This window comes from Scleropages formosus, chromosome 16, assembly GCF_900964775.1.
Source record: "Scleropages formosus chromosome 16, fSclFor1.1, whole genome shotgun sequence".
Classification (NCBI taxonomy): Eukaryota; Metazoa; Chordata; class Actinopteri; order Osteoglossiformes; family Osteoglossidae; genus Scleropages; species Scleropages formosus.
The window spans coordinates 4,769,804-4,797,697 of NC_041821.1; the positions used below are offsets into that span (position 1 = coordinate 4,769,804).

General features: G+C 48.1%; 1 protein-coding gene across 1 annotated transcript; it reads left to right on the top strand.

The window, feature by feature from the left end:
* Positions 1-27,894, top strand: rnf24 (ring finger protein 24). The gene is made up of 6 exons (XM_018735857.2): positions 1-339; positions 12,254-12,403; positions 18,191-18,233; positions 18,888-18,929; positions 24,556-24,635; positions 24,846-27,894. The coding sequence occupies exons 2-6, from the start codon at positions 12,261-12,263 to the stop codon at positions 24,985-24,987; spliced, it is 450 nt and encodes a 149-aa protein (XP_018591373.1). The 5' UTR covers positions 1-339; positions 12,254-12,260; the 3' UTR covers positions 24,988-27,894.

The following is a 27,894-nucleotide window of genomic DNA, read 5'->3' on the forward strand; positions in this document are numbered from 1 at the left end:
GGACGGGGACTCGAACTGGGGGAGCAGCTCGTGCGCTACGTGCAACGCCGTATCCAGTGCTGGAAGAGACACGCGGAGCCACGGGTTGGGCTCGATCGCGGAGGAGGGAAGAGGTCGGAAGCCGCCCAGTTACATTCATAAGTCCGCGCGCGCGCTGCGTGTGTGCGATGGAGCGTGCGGCTCCGCGCGGCTCTCAGTGAGGGAGGCGACCCGCACCGACCCGCACCGACCCGCACCTCTCCTTCGTTCGTGTCTGCGATCAAATCTCGCTGCGAGAGAGTGCGAGCGATCACTGACCGGACCCGTCGTCGCCGGAGCGGAAACACAGAGACGGCGCCGGTACGTTCCGATCTCCATCCTTTTTTGGGCTGCGCGACGTCACTGTCATGACTCGAGAAACGCACCCCAGGCAGGGCCAGGCTCGCGCGCTCTCACCCCAGCGAATCCAATCCGAATCGGAATGCTGCAGTGCCTGGGGTGCAGTTGCTCTTCACGTGATGATCGTGTAATACTGTCATTATCATTCAGCATCATTGTATTGTTGTTACTACTACTAGTATTATTTATTATGCCGGGCTGCCCGGGATTGTTCGGACTTGCCATGAGGCATGATGGGCCATGGACGGTGCTCAACTCAGCTCAGCTCAACTCAGCTCAGTTCAGCTCAGCGCTCCGGTCATGATCATCATCATGATGTTCCTGTGATCGTAACAAACTCCTCACACTCTGCATACCGCTCGATCTCGACGCCCGGCGGCCTGCTTCTTACATAATCGCGCGCAATAACGCATAATTGTTGAGCCGCTTTCTGCTGCGTGCTTCCTCGAGCGCGCGCGGCGTATTCGTGCGATGCGCGGCGGTGATTACGAAGGCGCGGTTACGCTTGTCCTGTCAGTCGCGCGCAGACGCTCGCCGTAAACGTGCGCGGCGCGGCAGCGCTGTGTAGTTTACGAACGGGACCAGTTCTCGCGCGCGCCTCTGTGCGTGGAAGCGTCTAGAAGCGCCCGTTATTTACGAGCATCGCGCTGTGTCCTGCGGCCGAAGCGAAAGCGCGCGGTCTCCGCCACATGGCGACACGAGACAGTGTAAACACGGGGGGGGGTAGTGGAAACTACCGCGGTAAATAGACTGTGTGTCGGGCGGGAAGAGCCCCGTTACCGAAGAAAAGTCTCTGATTGTCTCGTGTTCGTGTGTCCGTTAACCCTTGAGGCTCCGCACAGGCGCGGGGTTATATCGTTTATGAGGCGCGATAAAACAATAAGTAATCTAATAATAAAGTGTCCGCACAGTCAGCGTCTCTGTATTTTTCATTCCACAAAAGGTCACGGACTCGGTAACGACAGTGGACTCGTACTGCGGGCCAGGATTTGTTCGCGAAAAAGCGTTTGTTCGGCAGCGCGGGTTAACCCTTTACTGCCCGTGGCCCTTCGAGTTCCGCTCCCTTTGCTTTCTTTCATTTATCTGACGCTTTTCTCCAAAGCGATTTACAGCGTTGAGATACTTTTCCCATTTATCCTGCTGGGTAATTTTACTACGGTAATTCAGGATATTGCAGCTGACGGTCGGATTCGAACCTGCGTTCTCGTTGGTCCAAACCAAAGGCAGCAGCTGTAACCGCTACAATACAAACTTGTTTGTTCACCTTTAAGAGGCTTACTTTTATAACGTTCTTTGATTTATGAAAATAGCTGTGAATTCCTGTACGGCGTTTTGCCTTCAGTTTTTGTCTTTATTTTTTCGTTTGATTTAATGACCCATTGATGAAACGGGCTTTACCTTAAGAGGGTCTCTGGCCCTTTAAGACCCCCTTTAATTCATCAGGGTCTGTGGCGCTTCAAGGGTTCCCCCTTTAGAGTGTCTGGTACCCTTCAAGACTTTCTTTAACTGTAGTCCTTAATTAGCAAGATTAAAGGGCTACAGACACTAATTCATAGAAGCCTTAAAAGACCACAGACAATTATTAAAGGACTACAGACCATGAAGAATTAAAGAAAGTCTTAAAGGGCCACATACACATAGTTTTGGGTGCTGCCTGCACCCTTAAGATTCACCTTAAGTCATTTGGCAAGGTGTGTGTGTGTTACACTGAAGTGATCTGTATCCGGGGGCGCAGTGGGTTGGACCGGGTCCTACTTTCTGGTGGGTCTGGGGTTCGAGTCCTCCTTGGGGTGCCTTGTGGCAGACTGGTGTCCCGTCCCTGTGTTGCCGGGTAGGCTCCGGTTCCCCGCGACCCTGTATGGGACAAGCAGTTCTGAAAATGTGTGTGTGTGATCTGTATCCACCCACTTGGAAATGCATAGGTGTAAATTAATATTTATGGTGAACCAGTCATCTTTGCAGCAATTTTGCGGTCCCTTAAGGCCGCATGGTTTACTGCTTCAGTGTTTTCCCTCTGTTGGGGGTGCAGTGGCGCAGCAGGTTTGTCCGGGTCCCGCTCTCTGGTGGATCTGGGCTTTGAGTCCCGCTTGGGGTGCCTTGCAATGGACTGGCATCCTGTCCTGGGTGTGTCCCCTTCCCCTCCAGCCTTGCCCCCTATGTTGCTGGGTTAGGCTCTGGTTTGCCACGACCCTGCTTGGGATGAGCGGTTTTAGACGGTGTGTGTGTTTTTCCTGTGTCTGCGGTCCACCTGATCTTGGGGATAATTACATGTTAAGGTTACATGAAAACCTCTAGGTCCCCGGATTCCTCAAAAAGGATTTTCCCACCCCTGGTTGTCAAAATACAATCCTGGATTTATTATAGGCTTGAATAATGCAATAATGGAAGGAAATGACAGTTTACATCCAGAATGGGGCAATAAGGGAAATTTCCTACAGCTTCAGTTAAACACTTAACTGACTGTCCGTGCGTAGAATATAAATATGAACTCACCCTTTGCTTTGTTTCCTGTTGCTTTCTGTTTCGTTATCGGTGTAATCCTTCCGAGCAGAGTTAGAAGAGAACAGCTCCATCCGGTCGCAGTCGGTAATTGAAATGTACAGTTTTCTCGTAAACACAACGTGCCCCCTGCCGCGCAACCAGCTATTAAAGACCAATCGGAGACTTGCAATTCTGCACAATTTCCAGAGTTGTCAGTTTTCCTTTTGGTGTCTGACTGTGCTGTACTGGATGGGGGGGGGCAGGGGACGAGGGGCTCCCACCTGTGGAATTTGCGTGTGGGGTGGAGGGTGGGTACATCGTATCGTCCGCTCAAAACAGGGCAGGACACAAGAGCTCTGCGGTTTAAAAACGACGGTTTGTGCAACTTGACCTTGACATCAGGCGTCACGCTCCGTTTCAGTTGATTCCTGCTACCGAAATCCACCCCCAGCCGCGCAAACCGCTTCCACTGTCACTTCATCATTCTGTAGATTCCGAACATATCGCCGCGATGATTGTGGATTTCGGAAGAAAGATCATTCTGGGGTCAAGCCCTCCTGGGTAAAGCTGTGGCCCGTAGGCCTATTACCTAATATTTTGTGATATGCACATTTTGGCATGTGCCACAGAACCCTCTTTGGCCAAAACAATGTTTTTGTTCGCTGGAGAAAATGAAGAACCGTACGGAAACGAACACTGGATCCTGTCCTCATTGAATGAATAACATTTTACACAGGACTTCTGTAAGGTCGGGGAAACGGCGGTGATGTCTTGTGGAATTACCGAGCACCATTGACTCAGTTGTGACACAACGGCGTTGGCAACGTCTAACATGGATGGGGAGCCCGTCCGCAGCTTACGGGACGGTAAATCTCTGCAGTCGCAGGATTGTCGAGGTAAAAGAGGGAGAATAGAATAGGTTTGATGGAGTTTGGGATTGTTGGTTGCTAGAACTTTGCATTTATCAATACAGTGGCCCTTAGCCATAGAAGAATCCGGCACTGACGGCACGCCTCCGACTGAGAGAGGTGATTAATGGCATTCGGAAATGGATTTTCACCTCTTCTTTTCCTCCACGCCATGGAGCTTGTATAAAACCAGATCAGCAATGGATGTGAATTCATGATAAGGCATTATTGTGATACCTAGCAGTTGTGTTGGGATCATGAGAAATATCTTCCATTAGTCCAAGTCAAGTCCTATATGGACAGCTGGTAGTGTAGTGGTTAGAGCTACTGTCTTTAGATCCAAAGGTTGCAGGTTTGAGCCTCACCTCTAGTTATAGTACCCTTTAGTAAGGTATGTACCCTAAATGGGTCCAGTAAAGCTTCCCAGCTGTATACATGGGTGAATAATTGTAACCTCAACACTGTAAGTTGCTTTGGAGGAAAAGTGTCAGATAAATGTCAGTCAAAGCAGCTTTACTGTCATTTCAACCCTATACAGCTGGTAGAGGATACAGTGAATGAAATGACATTCTTCCAGGACCATGGTGCTATAAAAAAAAATGATAATACATTAAAGGGGGAGGTGTGGTGGGTTTGACTGGGTCCTGCTCTTTGCTGGGTCTGGGGTTCGAGTCCCACTTGGGTGGCCTTGCAGTGGTCTGGTGTCCCCTCCAGCCTTCTGCCCTGTGTTGCTGGGTTAGGCTCTGGTTTGCCTTGGGACAAGTGGTTTCAGACAGTGTGGGTGTGTATGATATATTGTAACATATACAATAAAAACAATATATTACAAGATAATGCTGGAGAATGTAAAAAATTGCAAAGGGAGTGGAATGGTGTTCAGTTGAGTGTGTGTGTGTGTGTGTGGGTTGGTGATTAGATTTAGGTTAGATCCATGAGGTCCATATCTGTTAACTCTCAGGGACAGAGGGCCGATTTGTGTTTTTGTCACACATCATACACGCGGCCCACGGACGAGGTGCACGGCACCGGTATTTCCACAAAAGTTCAGCCTCCTGCAACGTTTGGCATCTACCGTGTGTTTCGTGATCCCGCACGGGGCTCCCCAGCTTTTTCTTGTGGGATGCGTAGATGAGAGGCCGAGTCCGAGGGCGAGTAGGACGTCGGTCGTGGCGGTGAGAGAAAAGCAGACGGGAGGGGAAAAAAATGGCGTGAAGGTGACGGATGGCACCTTCCGGAAGAGGGCACTTTGGAGAACTTGGCACGTGCTGGAGTCTGGTATGAACGTCGTTTCCCGTTGAGCTGGCGGAAATCATACTTTCTGTTTCCATTTTTTGTTTTTTTTCCTTTCCTTACCAGGACGCCAAACTCTGGCTCTGCGCTCTGGCGGTTGAGGGATTTCTGAGCACCGCAGGTTTTCAGGACGGAGGGGATGGCATTTCGCGCCGCTCGCCGGGTGTCCTTCTCAGCCCGAACGAAAGCGGTTCCCGGACGGATGGAGACGGGGGTCCCCGCCGACACCGCGTTCGCTCGTCTCCCGTTAACCGGCCCTCGTTCGTTCCTGAAAGCTGACGGAATATCAAACGACCGCATAATGAAATTAATTAGCCCATTTATTTTTTATGGGGAAAAATTTCAATTTGTCGCAGGCTCATCCCAAGTTCCTGCCAAAATCACCCCAACTGATGGCTTGTGTCGACGGAAAAAAGTTGTATATCGCAAAGTAGATGAATAACTGCCTTTTAACAATTTTTAAAAAATTTCATGGCACCCATAGAGCTTTTGTGAACCACGTTCAGCCATAGTAGCAAACATGGGCCTGTATATAAAAAGATTCCTGAACATTCTACATCTTTTTAGAGTTTAAGTGTACATTTGGAATATTTTTTCCATTTCATCATATTTTTTTTTCTATTCCAAATTATAGATAAATGCAGAATTTAAAGATTTGTTAAATATATATATATATTTAATGGCTTTACAGGGTAACAGAGTAGTCTAGTTGTGGAAATGTCATGGATATAATATACAATTAAAAAAAATAATTCCATAAAGTAAACTTTCTGTGGCAGTGTACATGGACTGGGTAGAGGATGAAGAAGACTGTATGTCACAACCGACCACAGAAAGGAGTAATAAGAACATTAAAGCAGAGTGCATCTCAGCATTTATTCAGACGTAGAAGACCACATGGATGAAAATCGGGACCAAATAATAAGTGTGATTAATAATTTCAGACTGGATGCGTGATGTCAGGAGACTGAATATTATAGGGACGAGTGTATTTTGGATGGTGTGGTGGATGTTCTCTAGGGTGGGTGGACGGGCACGGTCCTGGTGGCTCTCGGTAAACGTTGGTCGGCGCTCGCCGGAACCAGCCGGGGCACGTTTCTGAGCGCTGAAGCCTCGGGGGGGGCGTACGGGAGGGTGGAGGGAAGCCACCCGTGGATCTGCGCTCAAAATGCTTGAAGGCGACAGCTGCAGCTGACAGTTTGCTCATCGTTGGCTCCGCTCCACGCAAGCCGTCTCGCGCCGGCCGTGAGAAGGGGAGCCGGCTCTGGGGAGAGAACTTGAGGGTTCGCCAGGAGAGCTTAATCGCTTCGGGTGGCGCGGAGGAGCGTTCCGGGGTTGCTGCAGCTGGACGCGGCCGTCCTCTGGGCATCGGCCACGGTCGGGTCGCGGGGGAAAGATGCCGCGTTCCTCCGGGCTCGCTCCGGCACGGCGCTCCAGATTAGCGCACCCCAAAGTGGATTAATTAGCTGGTCGAGCAACGCCATCGCCCCGGGTTAGAGAGACGGTTAATCCTGTTGCCCACACACTGAGTGGATGTGATTCCTGTTGGGTCGGCGGGTAGCGTTCTGAGGCCTGGCCTCGGAGCTCCTTGAAAAACGTGACCGTTGGTACGCTTCGACTCTCCAAGCATGGCTGTCGACTATTAATTAAAATGAATCGACATTCATTTTTGTTCTAGTTTACGATAATGCTGCAGTATTGATGCAGTGTGATTCTGCTACTTCAGCGTTGATTAAGACGTGAGTCATGTCCAGGGTTTAGATTATCGGTTTTGGCTTCGCTGCGGTGGAATGAGCTCCCGCTGTCCCTCGTAACTGCCGAATCCCTTCGAAACCCGCCTCTTTCAGACCCGCTTCCATCCTGATAGTCGCATTAATTTGCAACCCATTTTCTGCCACGATCTCATGCTCTTTGTTAAGAAATGCAGTCTTGTTCACCCAAAATTGTACGCCCCGTTGGGGGAAAAGCGCCTGCTGAATGAATTAGTGTAGAACGTTAATGCTTCTGAGGGGGAAAGGAAACGAATGAAAGAGCGAAGCGAGTCGTGTGTATGGAATGCAGCTATTTTAAGGTTAACTTCCCTCCCCTCTCAAACTGCCCACCATCATCAGCAGCTGGGACCAATGGACGCTCAACGTGAACTTCTGCGGTCGAGCAGCGCCCCTCAAAGTGAACCGAGAGCACGGCGAGAGCCTGGAGACAGTAGGCGACGTGGGGGAAGCGTACGGTCAGAATCAGCGGCTCGCGGGCGGGGGGGGGTACGCAGGCCTCGGCGCAACGCGGCCACCCACCCCCGCTCCCAAGGGTTCGAGTTACACTCTGACCTACTTCTCCCCAGAACTTGGCAGGGCTGCTTAAAATAGCCATTGTTAAAAAGTGCATGTTGCTCAGCCCTGGGGAAAGTCATACCACTCTCCGCGGTACTTAACCTCCCCCACCGACTCAAAATATTGAGTATTATTGCACTGTCTGTGGGAGTCAAGAGTGATATTTTTTCGAAGGTTTCGATATTCTTTGCAAAGGCTTTCGTCCCAGCTGTCGAGCACCGCCCAGGCTCGCTCGCTCCCAGCCTCCCCTCGTCCCCCCTTTGGGCTCCTGGGACCAATATCCTGCCCGTCGAGCCTGACAAAATTGCCGAACGGTCTGCGGTAAGCCCGTCGGCCAGATCGCTGACAAATTCGAGTACGGTGTTTGTAAACAGTCGGACCGTGCGGTATCCCCCGCCCCGAGCGCGCGGGCGCGCCGGTCTGGCGGTCGCCCGTCGGCATATTAAGTTTCGCATGTGCGAATCTGGCAGCCGTCTCTGCGGCCGATGGAAATTTCCACTCCGGGGTCTGGCGGCGGGCCTTTGTTCCGGGACAGGGGCTTTGCTACACATCGCCGGGACCACGGAAAGGCCACAAACGTCAGCGGTTTAGGGGTGGGGGGTTGGGGGGGGCGTAAAGAAAGCGCATTCAAAGCTCGAAAAAAGCCATGCAGCTGTGCCTCGCTTTCTGGGATGACACATTTACAGTACAGGTGGACTTGAACACAATGAATAGAAGATCAAAATAAGAGGGTAAAACATAGCATTTTTCAACCGTCTGACCAGTCTGAGCATTTCAGTAGCTACACAATTATGTTTAATCTGTTACGGAAGCATCGCCATCGCTGCACATTTAATTCCGCCCTGCAGTGTTGTGCAAACAAAGATGCGTTTGCATTAAAGAATTCAGTTAATGTGGCAATTTAATGGGTCGCGGGCTCTGGTCGGGGAGGGTGCGGCGACGACGAACGTCAGTGAACCCAAATCATGGGATGGTGTAATTTAATTGAAGAATGCCTTGGTTGTGCAGAAGAATTAAGTTTTACTTTTAGTTCCTTTTTCTCTCCGCTAAAGTACAGCTTTTTACCTCTAGCTTGGACCTTTGACCTTCGTCATCTCCATGAGGGGGGCTGCGGTGGCGCAGTGAGTTGGACGGGGTCCTGCTCTCCGGTGGGTCTGGGGTTTGAGTCCCGCTTGGGCTGCCTTACGAGTGCCGTCCCGTCCTGGGTGCGTCCCCTCCCCTTTCAGCCTTACGCCCTGTGTTGCCGGGTTAGGCTCCGGCTCCCCGCGACCCCGTATGGGACAAGTGGTTCAGACAATGTGTGTGTGTGTATGTGTATCTCCATGGCGATGACCATGTTATATGACCGGGTGGTTCATAGATGCCACCCTCTCCCATTTGGTCAGCAGTCCATGGGAATGCACGGCTTGGCCCCGTCAGCTCCCTCAGTTGTGTGGTGGACAAATGCTCGAGGTCCACAGAATCGCAGGTGGAGAAGGTCTTAGGTAACTGCACTTTGATTAACCAGTGGCAAGTTTAAGTCCCAATGTACCTGATTGTTTTAGTAAAAAACGGCAAAATGAAGAAAAAAAATGCAAACTATAAAAAGCGCCTTGGATAAAAGCTGAAAATACCATAATGCAGGATGTGCAGGAGGGAAGTATCTTCTGTGGAACTGTACAAACGAATACCGTCCGTGCATAGTAACGGTACTGGGAAAGGGCCTTCCGATGCGGGTTCGTTTCGTGTTTATTTCCCTGTTGCTGAGCTCACGTTAAAGCCCTTCGGAAGTATTCCGTCCGGTTAGTTTGCAGCAGGAATTGTCCCCCCATTCTGTGTGGACTTAACTGGCAATGAACCAGGCGTTAAGGAGAAATGAGCTGTATTAACAAAGCAATTGAGCGTGTGCGTGCGTACGCAGCGGGTAATGTGCAGAGAAAACAATCGTTCGAAAGTGTCCCTTGCTCGGTTGGGCATTCGGGTTGCCTCGGTACGGCTGAGAGACACTAGTGCGTGCACCATTTCGTATCCCGATCGGGGATCGTTGTAGACACAAGGTAGTTTTCGCACCGGCGACCCAACCGCGCACGTGCTCCGTGGGCAGTTGGCCCCTCTTTCCAACCTTTACTGTCCATAATGCAGCATGGACCACTAAGGGCTATGAGGTTCAACCCCTCTCTGGCCCAGTCCAACCAGATAGTGGCCCATTAGCTGCGGGGGCTAAATCTACATGTTCCTCAGTAGGGTGAAGAAGAAGCTCACGAGGGCTTGAAGACCAATTCCAAAGTGACCATCACTCAAAATGAAGCCTTGTCAGTTAAGGCCGTTAGGATCTTCCACACTGAGCTTCAATCTCAGCACTCAAGTACAAAGTCTCGACATGTTACCTGTTTCCATCGAGTTTGCCCTTAGGTCGAAGGTTCTGGGAACGATACAGTGAGGTGTATTTGAATTATTGTTCCCTGACTGCAAGAAAACCGGAGTCCGATCCACTGACAGGCTCCGCAGAAGGGGACTTGTGGTTGTTTACCGACCGCCACGGGGTCGAATTACCGCGGTGATGGAATTTTACAGCTGTCCGACTGGGAGAATCCCGATACCGTGCTCTGCAGGGTGACCGGAGGGGGGTCTGCCACTCTGGGCAATAAGCAGGTCTAATTCTCATCCCTCTCGGGTGAAATTTGCGCAGAGGTTTTGGGAACCTCCTTGAATTTACCCCATGACCTCTTTTAGTCAACATCAAAGCGTTAATCTTCTGAGCTCATCATTGCAAACCTATATAACCTTCTCCTCATGTTCAGGTCTGTAGATCATGCAAAAAAAATCTTTAGATCCATACTTGTCACCCTCCCCCAATCGAATGCTCAGTCGTTCAAGGTCCTTTGCATTTCATGCGAATGCCATATGGTAAAAATAGTGCTACAGCCTGTGTCTTTGATACGTGCCTCTTCCACGTTTCATATTAGAGCAGTGTTTTAAAGTAAAAACACATTAAACCAGCCATCGTATTCAGCTCTGTCGTGGCAAATGAGTGCCGCAGTTCCATTCAAATAACGCTCGGGCTCAGAATCGCCTCCGTCCTCCCTTTCGGACACTCCACCAGCTTGTTATGCAACCACGAAGTTCGCTGCGAGGTCCGACGCAAACCTTTTGTTCCTCAACACTAACTCCGGTACAGAACCCTTCTGAAAGGAGGACCTCGCTCATTGAAGTGCCACATTCACGAAAGGGTCGCATTTGGTCCAAACCATCTGATCCAATTAACGTCATTTGTGTGATGCTGGACAGTTTGGAATGAATGCGGCTGCTAGGGCTGGACTCGCAAAAATTTTAACTGTTTGCACCAATAAGTTAATGCAGAGCAGTTAACCGTTTATTAATTTACATGCGGTGGTTCGGCATATGGTAGATGGCATCCGTGAATGGGTGCAGCAGTAAAGAAGGCTGCTCGATGAAGGAGAGGCGTGGGTCCACACACACCCACTGTATGCGTGTTATTGTTGTTGAGGAAGCAGAAGAGGATGAGATTTGGGGGTTAGGGTGACATCATAGCCTGTCGTGGAGTTCGTTTTTTTCGGATTACCAACTGGTAACTCCGTAACCTGTATTTCCGTCACGACGGTGAATCTTTAATCCGGTGATGCGTTAGCGAGCGTGTGGCAGAGGACTGAGCCCCGGGCCCAGTCAAGGGCAGAGTCACCAGGGACGACGGAGGCATCTTCTGTTCTTGCTTTTCTTTCCGTGTGGTGGAAATACTGTCCCATTGGATGAATGAGGAAAGAAAGGAGAAAGTCAGCGCCTGTGTCTGGGGTTCGAGTCCCGCTTGGGGTGCCTTGCGACGGACTGGCGTCCCGTCCTGGGTGCGTCCCCTCCCCTCCGGCCTTACGCCCTGTGTTGCCGGGTTAGGCTCCGGGTGGGACAAGCGGTTTCAGACAGCGCGTATGTGTGTGTCTGTTCAAGATTCACCTAAAATAATCTTAAAATCACACTTTTTTGTGCTTATTGATTCTTTTCATTTGTTTCCACCCCCTACAAAAGCTGGGAATGGGCCTTTTTTTTTTTTTTTTACATGCGCTTTGGCACCGGTTTTCTCAAAAAGCCTTTAATTGCCCCGTGGGCTTTTCTCAAACCTCACATAACCACTGGCAGCTCTGGAAAATCGAACATCTTATTAATTCACGTTCCGGTTTGTGTTTGGTTGTGCTGCTTGAGTTTTACTTGTCTGACTGACTATTGGAAACGACGGGGAAGGTAGCTGGATGCGATTGCCCACGTTGCAGCTGGCGAGTTTAGCGTACGGTGTAGCGTTCGAACAACCCGAAGGCTTTAGATACTCGTCCCCCGAGGGCCGCTGCTCCCATAGCCTCGACGCGGATAACATCCGCACGTGAAATTGGTTAGTATGTTAAATTCTAAATACGCAACCGAAACCGTGAAGGTCACGCTATCCTGAAACATGCAGCTGTTGGGAATTTGAGGAGGAACCCCAAATTAACGTTGAAACCAGCAATTCCCGGCCGTTACCTTCTCCCGGCTGACTCGTCCAACGGTCAGATGCTCTCGTTGATGTTGTGTACACAGCCGGCATACGTTTTCCCCACAAACAGCCCGCAGGTGGAGTCGTGGAGGCTCTAACCGTATTACATGCAACTCATTTAGAGGGATGCGGTAAGCGTTTAGCCAACATTCACCTTTAGACTGGAAGGCCTGAAGCCGCTGGAGTGAAAATAACCTACTAACATGAATGCTCCATGTGCTTTATCTTTTGTTTACATTGTAAAACATTGACCAGAGGAAAGGTGGCCTAAATGTCAACTTTCCCTCCCTTGCTTGGGTAATTATCGGGAGCCGCCCGATTTATTTTAACCGGCCCACCCCCTCTCCTTTCAGAATATCTATGATCTCCGACTCTCATCGGTACAGTTTCAGGATGCCAAACATAGGATTCCAGAACCTTCCCCTGAACATCTACATCGTGGTGTTTGGAACAGCCATCTTCGTCTTCATCCTCAGCCTTCTCTTCTGCTGCTACCTGATAAGGTAAGGCTACCACTTGGTGGGTTTCATTAACCTTTTTAACTCTTTTTTTTTTTTTTTTCTTTTTTAAAATGCCATACAGTTTTTACTCTGCTACTTTGCCCACCAGTGCCAACCCTTCCTTAAATTATTATCGGGAAGAAAAATTTGGCTGCTATTTCTTTACGTAAGCAAGTCCATTAATAGAACAGGCTGAGCTGAAATCTCACTGTTCCCAGAGATTCATATTATTATTATTATTATTTTTGATATTGTTTTATTTAATTTGTTTGAATCCACATGGGAAGCACAAGGCTGGGGAGCCTGCTGTGACGCAACTCCAAATACGGACATGCCTGCACAAGCAACAAGGGAATTTGATATTTTGGGAAAATTTACGAGGCCCTCAAAGGCAAAAATTGAGCTCACTGTTGGCTTTCAGGTTTCTCCGCTTACTCTTCTACCTTCTGAAGCAAGATCCAGACCTTCTGGCAGCATAACAAGGTTAAAATATATTAATTAGAAAAATCCAAGCTTCTCAATTTAGTTTTTCTTTTTAATAGTTTTAAATCTTGCTGACACCTTATAGACATATCTGTCATATTTAATTGATTTGCTAATTAAAACTGTATGGCATTATGATGTTTGGGCCATTGCTAGTGTTACGGTTCCTTGTTGTGTCACAAGTCTCTGTCAGCAGGGTTTTCCCACCACCATGGGTTAAGAGAAGGTCTAAAAAGTTTTGCAACAGCACAGTTTGGAGAAGGCGGTACTGTGCGATAACTTGAGTGTAAACCAACGATAATAACAATTGCCCAAGCGCCTCGGTTGCACAACGGTTCCAAAAAATGGCAGGCTTAAAGAGACAGCCTCTTCACTGTCTGTGGATACCAAAAACGTCCACTTTGAGACCAGGGTTGTCCCTTAAACACACCTGGAAACTTTGGCAATAACCGTGACATAGATAATGTCAGCTATCTGCTTCACAACAACCCTGTTTTTTTTTTTTTTTTTTTTTTTAAGCGGCACCTCCACTGTTGAAAGTTTGCTTTTAGTGTATTTTCCTCACTCAGAGAACAGAATGAGAGGTTTTTATTTGGCTCGTGTTGAGGAAGAAATGAGATCCAGTCTTGGTCGCCTTTTTACGGGTAGATCACCAGTTGTAGTCCCTGTCTGGGGGAAATCTTATAAATTTCTCTATGGTTGGCCTGTAAAACTGAAAAGGTAGTTTGAAATGGAGTTCAAAATTTTGTTTTTGATTAATGCTTGCATTGTACAGACATGCGTCGCTTAACGACAGGGATACGGTCTGAACTCTGCAGAATGGCATCGTTAAGCGATTTGGTCGTTGCGCGAACATCATACAGTGTACTTATACAACCCTACGTGGTATAGCCTTGATCATAGAGTGTGCTTGTACAAACCTACATGGTATAGCCTCGATCATAGAGTGTACTTATAGAACCCTACGTGGTATAGCCTCAATCACAGAGCGTGCTTGTACAAACTTATACAGTATAGCCTCAATCATAGAGTGTATTTATACACACCTAGATGGTATAGCCTCAATCATAGAGTGTACTTATACACACCTAGATGGTATAGCCTCAATCATAGAGTGTACTTATACACACCTAGACGGTATAGTGTCGATGCACTCAAGAGACGTGCTAAACGCAAGGTTTATGATGCTGCTGCTGCCGTAACACAGCATACTGTCTGACGGCAAACTTTTTTTATAAGTAGAAAGAGTACACTGTAAAATCATGAAAAAAAATACAGTATAGTCAATACATAAAGCAGTAACACGTGTTTATTATCATTATTAAGTATTATGTACTGTACATAATTGTATGTGCTGTACTTTTATAAGACTGGCAGCACAGTAGATTTGTTTACAGCACCACGACCATGAACACATAACACGTTGCACTACGACGTTACGACAGGTATGATAGCTAGTTGATATAATTTTTCAGATCCATTATAATCTTACGGGACCACAGTCGTATATGCGGTCAGTCGTTAAGCAAAACATCGTTAAGCGGCGCATGACTGTATAGTCTAACCTTTCTAGCTTTATTCTACTTCTTCAATTCTTTAAAAGTATAGTTCTCCTGTTACACATCTTCCAGTTCTACTCATTACAGCAGTTTAGAGTTTGTTAGTTGGTTTGTGAACCACTACACCACCCCCCTGATGAGTAAAAGTAAAGTAGGAGATTTTGATTTAGACCTCCACTCTAATACCTGGTCTATGGGTGGGATGTGGGCTTTAGAAATAACATGTCATTGTACGGTTTCTCACCAAAGGCAGTGAGAACCAGCTGCTCTCAGTCAAATTCAGGCCAACCAATCGGGGACTTGGTAAGTCCATTTCCACTTCATTACACGACCAATTTTACCCCCCCTCCCCCCCCCCCTCCATTCACATGTGGACTGTAAAACAAAGTCTAGTGCTGTGTTGGATGATTTCACCTTGGGAGCAATATGGTGACATCGCCAAGTTATTTTCCACAGAAATGCTTGTGGTGTTTGTGGGGTAAAGATACATCCTCTTTTTTTCTTTTACAGTACTGTGCATAAGTTTTAGGCACTTGGTTGGGGGGAAAAAAGCTGTAAAGTGAGAATGCTTCTGAAAATAATGCTCTTAATAATCTTCCTACAAAGCTTAGTAACCATCCATCGTCAACAATGGCTTGTCACGGCGGGCTTGGCCCATCACAAGTCCCGCTCTCTGGTGGGTTTGGGGTTCGAGTCCTGCTTGGGTGCGTCCCCTCCCCCTCCAGCCTTGCGCCCTGTGTTGTCGGGTTAGGCTCTGGGTCGCCGCAACCCTGCTTGGGACAAGCGGTCTCAGACTGTGTGTGTGTGTACTTCAACAACATGCAAAACCCTTACTGTAATACTGTAACTTTTTGCAGAAGGAATGCTTGGAAATCTAAAATACGCTCTTTCCCATTGACATAAAGCAGAAGACACTAAATAGCCATGTAAAACAAATATTTCTGTGGAACATCTAAGCGCCGAAGACTTTTGCACAGTACTGTAAATGTACTGCCGAACAAAGTAAGGTCCCCTGAACAGCAGAATTTGGAAAATCCCTACAATGTCAAACGAGCACATATTGCTTAATGTTGACTTTACCTCATGGCGTTGTCCTGGCAGACGTTAGCGCCCCGTCGCTAGCGGACGTGGGCCCCTTCCGGTGAGCGGCGGGCGGCGCGACCGGCATAGACGAACACGGCAGGCAGTCGGACGGACGTGCCGTAGCGCACGTGTGCGACCGACGTCTCCGACTCGCGGTCGACGGCGCGTGGGGGCGAGGTGGCGCTAAGCAGCCGCGCGCGACTCCACGGCCCTGTTGCTTGCGGTGCGAGTCGCCACGCGCTCGCGATCCTGGGGGAAAACGCGCACGGCCGGACGGCTCTCTGAACGCTCTGTTGTAACATCGTTGGAATTCCAAAAATTTTTTTTTTACGAGCTCAGAAGAACCCGCCAGTTCTGTCCCAGCACAAAACATGTGCTTCTTTGAGCCGTTGCCCTGGGTCCTCAACTTATGAACACAAATCCGTTCATAACTCAATTTATTAAATCCAAAGTCGCCTTTATCACCGCATCGCGATCGGTAAAAACTTTACAAAACTGACATCTACCGACTTCGTCGTGGGCTTTGTTCCGTAAAGCTATAAAGACTTGAAAATTCAATGCAAGACATGTTTATTGATTCCACATTTATATAACTGCTCGTCCTATGCAGGGTTGCTGTCTTCCGGAGCTTTTCCCAGCAATATAGAGGGTATGCCAGCCTACGTATTTTTTATTTTCAGCAATTGTAATCTCCTCAACCTCCTACTCAATGCTGATTATTGTCTAATTAATCTCAAAGCATGAAAAGTGTTCATCAGCATCTGGCCACTTCGTCTGCCTTATTTCTCTGCAGATACAGAGCGTATTTTGAGCTATTTCCTGGGTAGGTTCTGTAAAAGTCTCAGATATAGCTATAATAAAGAATACGGCATAGCATTTTTTTTTTTTAAACCTCAAGGTATGTTAAAACTAATTTAAAATCCCTGAAAATAAAGATACGTGATCTACACAAACTGCTTCAGGGCTGTTTTTGACTTCCAAATAACAAAATAACAGCCAGGTGGAGGATGGAGAATGCCTTCGCTCAGCACCACTTTCTTTAAAGTGCACAAGTGAAAACAATACAATTAAACACGGCGTTTGCATCTTCAAAAATGTGTAACGTGAGGACCCCGCGTGTACTGCCCTCCTGCCCAGCAGTGCCGTGCGATCACGGTTAAGGCAGCGAAAAGGCCGAGTGACCCTCAAAACCCCGAGTTTCCCCCTCCATCATCCCCACCCCCACCTCCCAGTTTGCCCTGCCCTGTGTGGGAGTATTTGCACCTTTACCTGCTGATCTCTTTCAGAATGTCAGTTACCCTCCCCAGACTGTGCTGCCAGTTTTACAGACCTCTCTCACTCAAGTCGGAGAGGTTAAGGTTACTAGTAATGGAGGTAAATTTACATTAAATGTTCTCTCTCTCTCTTTCTCTCGTCTCCTGTTCCATTCCAAGTGTCTGTACTTTGATTTCTGCCGAGAAACACGATGCAGAACCATCTTAAATCACAGTATTAATGCAGTATGTCTCTGGCGCTCTCTTAATCTCTATATAAAATGAACAAATATAATATGTTCCGTCTACTGTTGTCATGTCTCATTTACACCCATTTGTACCGCATATTTTCCTCTTCCTAGGTTCAGGTTTTTGTCACATGTCAACCCTGTGGATATTCCTGAGTACCGTACCAATCTCATCTGCACAGTTACACTTTTATTTTTTTTGGTTTCCAAATATACCTTACATCATTACGCACGCACACACACAAACGTATGTACACACCCCCTCTTGACTGCCGGTCAGGTTGTTTCCTTCTCGATCCTTCCTGCCATTACCTGGTCACGAGCAGGCAGCGCGCTTGCAGAAATTGTCCCTCGTCGGCAGGAAAGTGGGCTGCTGCAGGACGCGCAACGTGAACACGAAGGACGCCTTACGCTAGCGTCTGATGGAAACAGTAATAACTGTTCCTTGCTGACAAGACACTATTTTGTGCTTTATTGGGCTCGTTGGGGTGGCTCTCCATCCCCGTCGATTAAACTGAATAAAGCACGAGGGTTAAGCGCCGTAACCGCACACCAAAGTTTAGAGGGTCGGTTCTTCAGCAAACGGTCAAGTCGCGGTGCGAGAGGCCTTTCGGACCACCGTGAAGTCAGGAAGGTGGGAGGACAGATCAGCAATCTGCAGGCAGCCAGCTAATGGCTTTGAGCCGCAAAGACGCACGCTGTAGGGCGTTGTAATCACGGGAGGTAAATCCACCCATCCATTATCAATAGCCACTTGTCCAATGCGGGGTCTCTGTGGACCAGAGCGTATCCCAGAAATGTAGGGGACACCCTGGGTGGGACACAATGATAAAATAACTTCAGATCTTTTTTTTTTTTTTCTAAAACACACTCTCGAGAAACATGATGCTGCTACGAACCATAAAACCATGTCGTTTGAGTGAACTGGGGCCTCCAGCCAACCCCTTTACCGTGTAGCAAACGACCCCGACACGGAGCAGGGACGAGCGTTGCCGGCAGACGCTAGTTCATCCTGTCAGCCCGATGCTCTAGTAAATATATTCTTGCTTCTGCGCTCAATAAACAGTCCTTGTTTCAGGTGATGACTGTGTGTCTTGATGTGAACCTGTGGTCGCTGATTTAAAAAAAAAAAAAAAAAAGACGCTTCTCTCTGTTCTTCCGCAGGCTACGGCACCAAGCCCACAAGGAGCTGTACGCCTACAAACAGGTGAGGACGCCATCCTCCGTTTCCCACCCCGACACGTTGGTTCAGGGGTTCGGGAGGCAGCGCACGACCAGGGTTTTCCTACCTCACCTCTACATGTTTGGAGGTCCAGGTCTTTACAGCGAGACAGCGAGATGTTTACTCAAGCAAGCTTTCGCAGGCTATCTCCAAGCGCACCTCCTCCTTCCCGGAAACATAATGCAATCGAGCATCTTGTGACCGCTTCGTGGCCCGTGCTCTCGTTACACAACGCGACGCCGGAGGAGCGAGGAGGCTCCCTCTTCCCTGTACCCACCATCACATACGCGCATGCACGGTAGCTAGTCACCAGGGGCGGGAGGCAGCGCTCCCTGCTCCGTGTGTGGTCATATAACTTGCCACATCCCAACGCAAACATGCATCCTAAATCCAGCAGTAGTCAGATTTGGTGTATAAGCGTATATTTCTAGGCCCAACTTGTGAATTTTTACACGGAGCCCTGCATTGTGAAATCACAGGCTTACTTCTGTGTGTGTTTGTACCATGTGTGTTAGCTAAGGTGGGGCTCCGATATATCCCGATCCTTCAGCTTCCCCAGAAACCCTGCAATACTGATGTTCTATTAAAAAACTGCCTGTCATGCTGGAATGTGATCTCCTCTTTCTCATTTTCCTCTAGGTCATACAGAAGGAGAAAGTCAAAGAACTAAATTTACATGAGGTACACAAGCCGTCTTCACGTGCAACGCGTTATTGCAGTCGGCAAACTTGCGGTACATACGGTGCCGGTTGTACGGTGGCTTGACGTAACTAAGGTGCTGCTTCTGCGCTCTGCTAAACTCCTGGCTCAGCTCGCATTCCTATGCTTGTTTCCTCTGCAGTTTCCCTCTGCCTCAGACACGTTGCACGCCTGTTTGTCGCCGATTTCATGATTTACAAGCTTCTGTGGAATGCCCCGCCCTCTTTCTCTGTAAAAATCACGATCGTGCTGTGGCTCATTTAACCCAGCTACCAACTCGGAGCGATCAGCTCAAAACAAAATGACAGTCTGCAGGTAATGGTCTATTTTAAGGCAGCCTGCCTGCGAACGTAAAACAGTCATTTAATTCATTATCCCACCTATTGAGCAATAGGGATGCCGTCACAACTGGAAAGTCTGTCAGAAGCTGCCATAAGCGCTCAGCTACCAAACTGTGTCTAAGCTGCCGCTCAACACAATAGTAAAATGTGATTGGCTACCCACTTCAGAGGAGCACCGCCCACTTAAAGTGATATCGCACCCTTAAAAATGCAAAAAAAAAAAAAAGAAAAAACAGTACGCCCCAAAACATACAACATTAGTTTATTTGCATATAAAACAGGGAAATCCATCACAAACGCATGCAGAGTTTCTGGGGTGTGGCAACATTATGTAATCCCAACCCCAGCTCCCATGCAATGCTCTGCTGAGAGCTTCGCTCCCGTTTTTCCTTTTGAGGGAACCAGATCTTCAGTCTCCACTTTGTGATCTCCATGGAAAACATTGATAATTCACACTGCAGCATTTAGTTTGAGAAAAGCGAGGCCTTAAAATGATTACGGGGTTCCTACACTACATCTTTTCTTGACCACCCTGGCCATAAAGTTACTCCCTGGCAGCCACCAAGCTGGATGAGGCGCACTTGCTTCCTTTTCATCCCTTCTCAATCTGTTATCTTCGCTTTGCGGACAGCAAGAAAAGCCTGGATTAGTTTCGTTGCCTTAATGTGTTCCTACTCGGCCACTTTTCTCTGTGGACTCATGTTAAAGTAGTTTTTTGCTTGCCACCATGGCTCTTTAAAGGGTCTCAGCAGAGTTCTGTGAGGCTTAAATACATGAAATGAATAAATTGCCACTTGGAGCGAGGACATGAAGTGTGTGTTATTCTGGAGTTTTGTACTCGTCTATCTGTTTGCATACTAAGGCAAACTGGTTGCCCTATGTGGTATGTTAGAGGGCGTGTTTGAATTGTTGAGGCTGTGCCCTTGTCCCTTGAATTTTCCCTTTACGCACAGATCAGGGTGTGTGCTCAAGGTTCGCCGGCCATGAACCTAACACGTTCTTTCTAATGAAACATGGTCAACGTTACCTCCATGTGAGTCAGTCAGCATCTCCCCAAGGTGGCAGGACCCACCCACCTGTCCTCATTGACTCCCCCCCCCCCCCCCCCCTTGAAGCATGCTGGCCTGTTGATGGTGGTGGAAAGGTCCAGAAAGAACCAAAACATTAGAAAAACAATGGCCCTCATGATTGACATCTTTCAGTTTCTCCTGGAGGCGAAACTCAACAACTCTTTGGGTGTTTGGGACAACAAGAGTAACTGAAAACTTTCGCTGCAAGTTAAATGGACCAACACAGGCATGGTATTTGCTCTTTCCTTGTGTTCTGGCAACAGCAGCCTAAGGAATAACACCAAAATACATAGCTTTTTTTAACCTGTATTTTTTGTTTAAGTGTGCACTATATGTAATGCCATAGTTGCTCTCCGACCGAGTCGCTGACCACGTGAACCCGACACTGCGGCAATGTGGCAGGAGGCAGAAACAGCACAACCCCGGTTAAATTTATAGCACGGTTATTTATATGTAAGCAATTTAAAGATAGGTATATTTTATTTGATTTTAGATTCATAAATTAAACTAAAAAAATAAACTAAAGGCAAAACATTATACAGGAAGTATAATGATTTCAAGAATTCATGTTTTTTTTTTTATAAGCTGATATATCGAACTTATCGGAAATGTAACGAAATAATTATCATTTTAAGTGCACTGTTTCTTATAGAGATAAAATGGGGGGGTGCGGTGGTGCAGTGGGTTGGACCACAGTCCTGCTCTCCGGTGGGTCTGGGGTTCGAGTCCCACTTGGGGTGCCTTGCGACGGACTGGCGTCCCGTCCTGGGTGTGTCCCCTCCCCCTCTGGCCTTACGCCCTGTGTTACCGGGTAGGCTCCGGTTCCCCGTGACCCCGTATGGGACAAGCGGTTCTGAAAATGTGTGTGTCTTTCTTATAGAGCCACTGAGCTGAATTTAGTGGACCTTGAAGCGAACCTGTGCATTATACACACACCCACACCCACACCATCTGAAACCGCTTGTCCCATACGCGGTCGTGGGGAGCCAGAGCCTAACCTGGCAACACAGGGCGAAAGGCTGGAGGGCGAGAGGACACACCCAAGACGGGACGCCAGTCCGTCGCAAGGCATCCCAAGAGGGACTCGAACCCCAGGCCTACCGGAGAGCAGGGCCCGGCCCAACCCACTGCACCACCATGCCCCCCTGCCTTATACACAGGTGTTTAGATTTTTACATTACAGTTCGAGATCACCAGTGTGCATTGAACAGCATACCCATGAGGCTTTCTTCGGGACCGCTGTACCTGGCAGGGAGACTGTGTATAACCAGAGTAAACAGATGCCTACTTCCCCTTTATTCCCAGACTAATTTTCAGTATATCCACACACACACACATTTTCAGAACCGCTTGTCCCTTACGGGGTCACGGGGAACCGGAGCCTACCCGGCAACATATCCGTCTAATTAAATAAGTGACTAAAATGCAATTAACTCTCGGAAATGTAGCGTGCTGTTTTCGGAGCACGCTCTGCATGGATCGCTCAGCACGTCGGATGACTGATGGGAATGTCCTGTTCCTTGTAACTGAATCGTCGCAGCCTCTTGTATTTCTCATGCCTCCTTCAGAAGTGGCAGATGGATAAATGTACGTCTTCTGGCTGACCGTCGCGTACGGCTCTCTCTACAGTCACTTCTCGGAAATTGTTTCAGAGGGCCCCAGTCAAACATCAGAATTTGGCCTCTTGCCGATTTAGCCGCCTGGGGAACACAGACCAGGGGCTCGAACAGGACAGGCCATGTACAGTTTCCATTCTACATCTGATTGTTTTCTATTGTGACGTACAAATCACAGCAACAGACAAAGAGCTTTAGACACAGACACGGGCTTGACAAAGTACAGCTCGTTTGTTTCATAAGACCAATGTTGCTGTTTCACAAGTAGGTGCCTGTAGAAATGACATTAAAGTAGCAAATAAATTGGTAATCATAGTATTGCACTTATTTAGAGTGCTGCTTGAAGGTGTGTGAGGCCCTTGGGTCCCTTAGTTTTACCACGAAATGGTTATTTAATGAGGTACAGTGTTTCTCATGTGACATAACAGGTGTGTAATGACCAATTCCTTATGTTGCTGTAGAGGAAATTGTGTGTAGTAGAAACACACAAGTAGTAAAGGTGCAAAAATAAATGAAGGCCAAGTTGAAGCGGTTAAACCGAGTAGGTAGTAAGTAGAATCAGGTGTGCAAATCCTCATCGTTTATTTGTTCTAAATGTTTATTTTAAAATTTCGATTCTAGAAATTTTTTTTAATAATTAATACAACACTAACATCCATCCCTATAGGATGAGTGGCACAGGCCAGTGGCCAGAGGTGCAGGGGCACAACGCTCCTGTTGGGGTATAGGGCGTGATAGCAGGGTTTGGATTCTTTGACCATCATGTAAGCGGCAGCCACTCTTGAAAAAGTGAAAGGAAACCATTGGAGCGGCAACCTGACATCATCATACCCCCCTGAAAACGGTAAAGAGATCAGTTACACCCGTCACCATCATCGTTTGACATCGATGGGCACTTGAGTCTGGAATGACACCAGCATGTCTGGAATGCCATTTGGAACCCTTTGGATGGAAAAATGGCCTCGCCACCTCCCTCCCACAGGGTCAGCAATTTGTCCCTCTGTCAGCATCCACCCCCGCTGACTCTTTGTGTGAAAACTGGACTGGAATTAGGTAGTGCCCCCACCCAACCACGCACCCACCCACGCCTGCCCCATACATTCACAGTGAGCAGTTCAAATAAGCAGTGGACCTGCTCTGAACTCCCATCACGACACTCTCCTCGTGTGGGCTATTGAGCTACTATGTTTTTCTGCTGTTTCACCGCGTAAGCTATTTGGGATACTGTAATATGTAACCATCTGAACGTCTTCCTTTTTAGGTTAAAGATTCCTAAGAAAATGATGTAACGGTTAAAATAGTTTTCCGCGGTATACTTCTCGTTCTTCTCGTCACGTGCTCTGTTTTTTGGTAAAAGATCGATTCTTAATCTTTCGGGTCAGCGTCCCTTCTCAAGGGCCTGTTTTAGGGCCTCCGCCAGAATGCAGAGCAAGGCGATTAATGAGACCCTGTAGAGTGTGACTTCTTCCAAAAAAAAGAAAAAAGCCGTTGACTTCCACAGATAAACAATATTTAGTAACATTAAAAAGGTCATTTTTTTATGACAGCATTTGAAAGTGTTGGTGGGCTGGGCTGGTGAGTTTGCTCGTGGTCCAGGGTTTTACTCAACTGGAATGTATTGCATGTTGAGCAATCCTGCCGTTGTGATGCTGTTAGACATCGAACGCCCTGCAAAGTGAAATCGCACCAAGGCCTGAGCAGGTGATACCAGGACAGTTTTAGAAGAAGGCTGTGATGGATCCCCCCCATACCCCCTGGACAGCTGACCGTTACGCAACCAACGGATAGAAGTGGTCAGGACAGCATCTTCACACTGCTATAACTAGCAGCCTCTCTGGGAATAGGCACATGGGGCTAATTTTAGGACTTCTTGAGACTTGAGTCACCAGCATGTTAAAATTTGCATGTACCCTCGGTGTTCCTGCTCTGCTGACAAGTCCATTACTCGGCCACACCGCGCTTAGTCTTTCCAGCACTTTCGACTGGAAGCACTAATGAGTACATTCAATGCTCTTCGCCTCGATAGGGTACCACGGCACCAGTTTATATTGTAACGACTTGCGTCGCTGGTCTTTAGGCAGGAAGATTTATTTATTGTACATAGTTGAATTGTGGGTAAATTGTAAATAGAGGGTTCAACCACTAGGGCAATTTATGGGGAAACTAAAGGGGTGACTATGTTTGCCAGTGTGCTGAAAGAGAGTGTGGGCGTGCCGAGCAGGCTGGGAAGGCTGGCTGGGCGTGCACGTCCTGGGGGAAACGGGGTCCTCAGACCGAGAGCATCATTTCCGTATGTGCTGGTGTTCAATACATCGTTCAAGATGAACGCTGTCTCTGCATCTTTCCTCACCCCACCCAAACCCACAGAACTGCATACCACAATATTATGAACATACATACCTTTCAGCTTTCAAGTGCGAGATGGTACGTTAAACACGTTTAGGTAATTTCTTTAGAGCGATGTGAAAACCCTCCCTTGTACACCGTGTTATTAAAATCGTATTAACTGTAACATGTTTTTTTTAACGCCTGTAATGTTGCTTTGAACTGGTGTGAGCAAACAACTCCTTTCCTTCCCCAGATATGCGCTGTGTGTTTGGAAGAGTTCAAGCAGAAGGATGAGCTGGGGATCTGTCCGTGCAAACACGCCTTTCATAGGAAGTGAGTACTGAGCCCATGTTGACACAGGGCCGAAACACAGAAATCCCACTTCTGCCACCAAATAGGCCATTTTGGCTTCAGATTTTCAACACCTGCTTTATGCTCTAAATGTCTTATGATATCACAGAGATGTGTGAGTCATTAAAGTAATTCGGTGTTGATGTCATTGCAGTGCTGTTAAGCCTCCCGTCCCCCCCTTCCTCCTCTCAGGTGCCTCATCAAGTGGCTAGAGGTTCGGAAAGTGTGCCCCCTCTGCAACATGCCAGTTTTACAGCTGGCTCAGCAGCAAGGCCCATCTGAGGGTCAAGGGCCCACACAGCAGCCCCTGCCTGGTGTAGAGAACCTGGTCTAGCGCCTCCTACTGGTACGGTCTCACCTAACCCCAGTCACACACCCGAAGAGGTACGCTCGTCCGTGGCGACGACAGGAGAACTGTTACCGTGCAGCAGTCCCCCAACCACGAATCGGCCGCCTGCTTTTCTTTTTCGCCCTCTTCCCTGCCTCTACGTTGGTGGAACTGTGACGTTTTTTGTGCACAGTGAAGAATTATTTCGGTTCTCTCCGCGGCAACGCATCGGACATTCGGACTGTTTGACAACCAAAGCACTTTTTTGGGGACACCAGCACAAGGAAAGATACAAACAACAACAGCAACAATAACAGCAGCGTTCGATAGGAATGACTGCATTGCAAGGATTTTTTTTCTTTTTTTTTTAACAAGCACTTTATAAGAACACTAATCTCTTCCGAACATGGTAGCAAGGTCATATTTTTCTACTTTATTATCATTTTATTTTTTATTTCGGTGCCACATGTACAGAGCCTCGTCCATTTTATTTTTGTTACAAGGGACAAAATGTAAAAGGGACAAGCCGTTGGGCAGAGCAAAGATGCAAACTTCGAAACTTGTCATTGCTGGAAAATTAGTCATTTTTTGGCCCGTGATTTTTGGATGCAAAGGCAACCGCCTGGTTCCCTCTGTGGGGCTGTCAGGTCTTGGTCAAGGAAGGTGATGGTGTCCCATCCGACTTCGTCCGTTTTCCGGACCCAGTGCCTTTCCTTAGCGCATTGTCCGAGAGTCTCGCGTGCTCCAGCCTGCTCCCGCTCCCTAGTAGTGAGAGGTCATCATCGAATGTGGTAACATTCAACTAAGCGGATGTTTTCGGATCTCAGACAAACGTCACTTAAATATTCGGGTGGTGAAAGGGGGCGTCTGTCAGGCGCAGACGGCCACTAGAAAGCAGGAACCCCCGTCGCACTTTGACTTCAGATGCTGGCTGGGGTAAAGCGACCAGCCAGGCTATAAATGACCCACCGGAGGATGAGGATGGTTCCACAGTTTTAGTGGGACACTGCGGTGAAAAGCACTGGGAAAGGGTCTTACTCCTGCGTCATACTTGCAGGCTATGGCCTCGGTACTCCGATACGGCTCGGGTCCCACAGAACCAAGACCTTTTAACTGCAGTGCACACAGCTGGCAGATTATGTGTCAAATTTTCCCCAGTCAGTAAAGCTGCTGTGGGCACAGAACGACTGTAGTCCAAGTACCTGACTAGGAGCCTCCGGCCCGGTCGTCACGTCGAGGTGCGACGCTATGCAAGGTCACAAATGGGTATTTGCACGTTCGTGTGGAACAAACGTAGCGTGTTCATCTCTTGTCAGAGACTGGTGCAAGTTCGCTTCCAGCACCGTGAGTCAGCCTGCTTTGTGGAAGACCAGGCTTTGTGAGCAGATCCTGCCCCCGCAGCCAGAGATGTAGTCTGTAGATGTAGAAGGAAAAACATCTCCACCATTCGCCAGTGACCACTCAACTGGTTATACCGGTTCGCTGAAGGACTCCTCTTTCTCCTGGTCTTCTGGGCAGCTTTTCTTAGCCCCCCCGCAGTTGCTCACCGAGAGAATGGAGGCCTTATTCTACATTTATTCATTCTAGCGCTTCCCCCCTACTCTCTCGCCACACGAGGGCTTTCCATTCCCGTCCGCTCCCATTTCTTTTATGCAGCCCCTTCTTTTATGGCAGCCTCGTGCACTCGGGCTTCATGGGAATTCCGCTGCACAATGGGTTTGAAAGCGAGCAAAGCGGAGAGGGGGAGACTAGGCCGGTGGATGGACACACATCCTCAGAGCACACTCTCATCAGCCACCGGGACATTCAGAGGCGAGCGGGGGACCCACAGGTAGCCTGGGGAGGGTGGGCTGTGGCCCCACCTTGCTGTTTACAGGGGCTTCAAAAGCCTGGTCAACCCAAGCAGATCCATCACTGCCAGTGTTGTTTACCCCCCAGGTGGCAGGACTGGGTGGGGTGAGAAAAATGCCTTCATATCAAGAGCCCCTCAAAGACTCAATAGTTTGCTCACCTTCTAGGGACTGCACTGTGTAACAGGAGGGACCGGGGTGCTTCAGCTCCTCTGTCTTACCCTGGGTTTTCTGTGAGTATTAACTTGATCGAACTCGTTATCGATTTATTCTTCACTGACGGTCACAAAGGGCACTGGAACTAGTCATTCTGGGAACTAGAAATAACGGAACAGTCTCACGGCCCGGAACCAGAACACAGTATTAGATGGCAGGAGTATGTTTTTTTTTTTTTTTTTTTAAAATCTGTCTCTGTGCGGTTAAGGTACAAGTCGTGTTTCGGCAGGCGCTTTATACGTTCATGCATATGTGTGTCGTGCGGAGTCATCGCTGTGGACGACCGCGCACGGTGTGTCTCACAGCTCACTTGGGGTTAAAATCCCCAAAGTTGTCCTCACATGTCCTCAGATACAGCTGGGACCAGCAGTCTGTTCACAACTCAATTTGTTCGTAACTCCAAAATCACTTTAGCCACGAATGCAGACGCCACCCTGAATTATTTACCGCTTAGGTGCTCAAATCTTGGCTCTAGTTATAATAAAAATACTTATGACTAATTTTTTTATTAGCTTTCACTGACATTAAATTGACCAATTTGAAATTACGGGGGAAAAAAAATAATACTTGAGATGAAATGCTAGACACAAGCTGTAAACACTGTGGAAGCGAGGTGAACTCATCTAGCCCTGTACTTCTACAACGTTTGGGCAAGTTTTACTGACATTCGGTACGTGGACACGTCACGTTCGCAAACAATACATTTAAGAAAAAAGACCAGTGTAGAAAATTCAATTAAAATGCAGTAGAAAACGTCGCATGTTAGAAATTTCATAACTCAAACGTTCGTAACACGAGGAGCCGGCGTAATCGGATATGGCGGTGACTCGTTCACTGTCACACTAAA